The following is a 3,762-nucleotide window of genomic DNA, read 5'->3' as shown; positions in this document are numbered from 1 at the left end:
TCTCTCTCTCTCTCTCTCTCTCTCTCTCTCTCTCTCTCTCTCTCTCTCTCTCTCTCTCACGCTAAACTCTTATTGCACTTTTGGCAACGAGCATTGTCCACATCGAGACGGGTAAAGTTTAACCACACCTTGGAGCACATTCTCTCCGCCATCTCCGCTGTGTGTGTGCTGCATGCATGTAGCAGCCGCGTGTGTGTAAACTGCCCCGCCCCCTCGCACACAGAGGGGGAGAGAGATCTCTCGGCTGGATTGGAAAAATCGAAAATATAAAAAATAATCATAGACACATTTTGCAGTCTTTTTGCGTATTAGAAACGGAGTTGGCGACACTAAAACTGCAATAATGTTTGTGTGGCATAATACATATGACATATTTTTTAGATGTCTCCGGTAACGATAAAAAGACCGATAACGTCGGAGCTTAACGGTACCACGGTCTTTAATAGTTCAGCCCCGGGGCCCGTTTCATACCGGGGCTCGGTATCCATCCCTACCCCCCACTACCTGAAACGCCTCTATTGTAGTCCCGTGTTTCCTTCCGCGATATAGTGACATCACTCACGCTTCTATTGGTTAGTGCTCCAACAACCTGTACGTGATAGGCTAAGGGGCGGGACATCTCTGAGCGACTGACTAATCACAAGGGGCCGGCCAGCTTACCAATCAGAGCAGACTGGGCTCTGGTTTCAGACAGAGGGTGAAAAGAGGTTCAAAAAGCTCTTTTTTAATAAAGCGTCACAGTAGAGGCAGAACATACTAATATCAACCTGAAAATGCGGATTATAGGGCCCCTTTAAGAAGGCAACAATATTGTTGTAAATAAATAACGTTTAAAAAAAACCTCTTTAATGTCTAGTTCGAACAGCTTTCTGAGCGCCTACTTGTTGGTGGGGGGGTCCTCGATGCGGTTGCCCAGCTGAGACTCGTGGCTCTTGCTGCGCGTCAGGGTGATGTTGGGGAGCAGGTGCTGAACTTTGCGGGACGGAGGCGGAGGCGTGCAGGGGGGCTTCAGTCGGTGTCGCCTCTTGGAGGGCGGAGTTATGGGCGGGGTGGATGTGCGCCCGTGGAGACGGGCGGTGTGGGATAAGGCCATGGGGAACGGGTCTGTCAGAGGGCTCTCAGTGGCCAGCCCATCAGGCGTGGGCACCGCCGACACAGAGCCCGAGCGGTGGTGAGGGAACACGGCGCAGGGGGTGGATGGGGTGGAGTGGACGGCTGATGGGCGGGCGAGAGGCGAAGGACTGTGAGGGCGGAGCGGGGTCCCCAGTCCGGTCAGCTGCTCCGCGGTCAGGAGAGGGCCACTGTCCCTCCTGAAGGGCTCTGACATCCAGGGAACGTCATCTTCCCTCAGCTCACCTCCTGCACAGAAGGAAAATTCCGTATGACAAACAAGAAGAAAACAATGTGATCCATGCTGACTATAAAAGGCTCCTGTGGAGAATACCCATACCTGATTCCGAGGCACTCTTCAGACAGGAGAGGGCAGCACTGAGCCGGGCACATTCCTCTGAGCTGGACCCCAGCCTTCGCATGGTTTCCCTCACCTGAGCAACTGACATCTGCAGCAAGGCATCCAGGGAAGACTTTGTTTCCACTGCCTGCAGACAAACAAAAAGAAGGGGTGAGAGGTCAGTATAAGAACAAGTAACAAGAGAAAAGATATATATAATTAATAATTGGAAAGCTCCAAAAAAGGAAAAGAAAATAGTAACAACAACAACAACAACAACAATAATGGGTAATCAGAAACAAGGTTTAAATAATCATCAGGCTAATGGTGGTCCTTTGCTAAATCTTAAGAGACAAGGTGTATTTTAGCTTTCTCCTGTAGGGTTTTCTTTAAGGACCATACACACTATGGATAATCATTAATGGAATATTTAATCTATTAATTGTTTGTTCTATAAAAAAAGTCAGAAAAAAGTTAAAACGCCCTCAGTGTCTCCTATGGGATGTCTGTATAATAACTGTTTTGTAAACCCAAAGAAACCCAAAGATAAAGATAAAAGCAGGAAGTTTCCATAATTATGAAATATCATTTCCAGCCATTTTTTCATAGAAAATTATTTTATGCAATTAATTGATTCTCAAGATTGTTGGCATTATTTTTCTGTCCATCGGCCATAAAATGTCATTTTTGTATGGTTTTAAACCTGTGTTATACAAGTGAAAACAAGACCAGGCTTGAACTAGGATTCAATTAAATGTCCATATGGGCTGGGCAATATAAAGAAAATCACATTTCATCGTTTTTTTTATAATCCAAATACTTCAATATAAGGATAATATTGTAGGGTTGACCATTTGTGCCTCCACAAAATATTGACAAAATGAGAACTTTTATAAATAGTCATCTTGACTGTGGATAAACATTTGGGGGAAGTTCTTAAATCAGATCACTTTTCTGTAATGCTGCCTTCAAAACCATAAAAAGACATGTTACAATTTCAAAAATCGAAGCAGATGTCTAGTATATAATATCTATATTATACCCAGCTAGAGTTTCAATGTATTACTTTGTATTCTTTCCTTTTTATTCACATCACTCAGGATTTGGTACACATCTAAACAATGGTGCTGTCTAAGATATGAGTGATCACTGAACAGAAGGAGGCTTGACAGCAGCTAACAGGAAGACAACAGATACCACAACATTCTGAAAGTAGAGGATAACACTAGAAAGCCAAGATCAAGTGGGAGTAGCACTGGTAGGCTACAAATTAAAAGTATAACACTCAGGCAAGACAATAATACTTGTTTGCTTAGAATAAACTTAGAAGACTAGGCACCAACAACCACTCACGTTTAAATGTGAATCAGCTATCTTATCAAAAAATGAAGAGACGGTAAAACACTCCTTAAAATCAAACATTAACTACTACTATTGGCTACAAACACAAATAACATAGTGGTCATGTATTTGGATGTATCTATTAGATGTGCAATGACAACAATAATTCCTCAAGTTACAATGTATTTGGTAAAAACAAACAAAGTCTAAAAAAGTGTATTGCAAAAAGCAGATAAAAATCAATTAAGGAAGAGTAGGTCAAAGGCCGCTAGCAACACCACAAACTGTTTGTGTATGAAACAAGGAAATATGAGATAGTCCAGTGTGCTGAGGATGTTTTTCTGACATGGGAAGTACGCAATTGCTTATCAGTCAGGTTAAACCCTTTGATCGGAGAGGGCAACCAATGATCCCAAAACTAGGGCAGCCTCCCACACTCATGTGTACACTGTAAGCAAGAGAAAGCACATACGCAGACACACGAACACACGAGGGTGAGTGATGTGATATTCCAAAGAGGCTTTGGGCCCTGCCTCCCCTCCCACCTACTCACTCATAATAACATTACAATAATAGCACCACGAACAGCATGGCTTTTCCTGCATACATGATTGCTGTACTGCACCGTCATGACACAGTATTATTGGTCAGAACCGTTATGCATGTGTACCATAGATAGAATAAAAGTAGTGGATGTGGAATTTCAACAACACCCATAGATTTGTGAACAATGACTTGTCCGGAGGAGACTATTGTGAGAGTATTTTCTTGTATTGCAAACTGAGGGTTACCATCTACCAGTGGCGAACCGTCAGGGCCTTCAAGGTATTCAGAGAATACCCTGGAACACTCAGATAAAACAAACAAAACATCGAATTATTTATATAAATAAAATGTAATAAAATGTAATAAAATGTATATAAAATGAATAAATGAGAATTGCATCTGTGTTGTTGATCTGTAATATTACA

The 3,762-nt window shown here is 42.6% G+C and overlaps 1 protein-coding gene across 1 annotated transcript; it reads right to left on the bottom strand.

Moving 5' to 3' along the window:
- Positions 1-789: 789 nt before the first annotated feature.
- Positions 790-1,595, bottom strand: LOC104944523 (kinase suppressor of Ras 1-like). The gene is made up of 2 exons (XM_010770066.1): positions 1,451-1,595; positions 790-1,359 (listed from the first exon to the last, which is right to left on the bottom strand). Exons 1-2 carry the CDS (start codon positions 1,557-1,559, stop codon positions 878-880), a joined length of 591 nt encoding a protein of 196 aa, XP_010768368.1. The 5' UTR covers positions 1,560-1,595; the 3' UTR covers positions 790-877.
- Positions 1,596-3,762: the final 2,167 nt, after the last annotated feature.

This window comes from Notothenia coriiceps, unplaced genomic scaffold, assembly GCF_000735185.1.
Source record: "Notothenia coriiceps isolate Sejong01 unplaced genomic scaffold, NC01 NC01_scaffold00008302, whole genome shotgun sequence".
NCBI lineage: Eukaryota > Metazoa > Chordata > Actinopteri > Perciformes > Nototheniidae > Notothenia > Notothenia coriiceps.
This window is presented reverse-complemented; position numbering and strand designations above follow the sequence as displayed.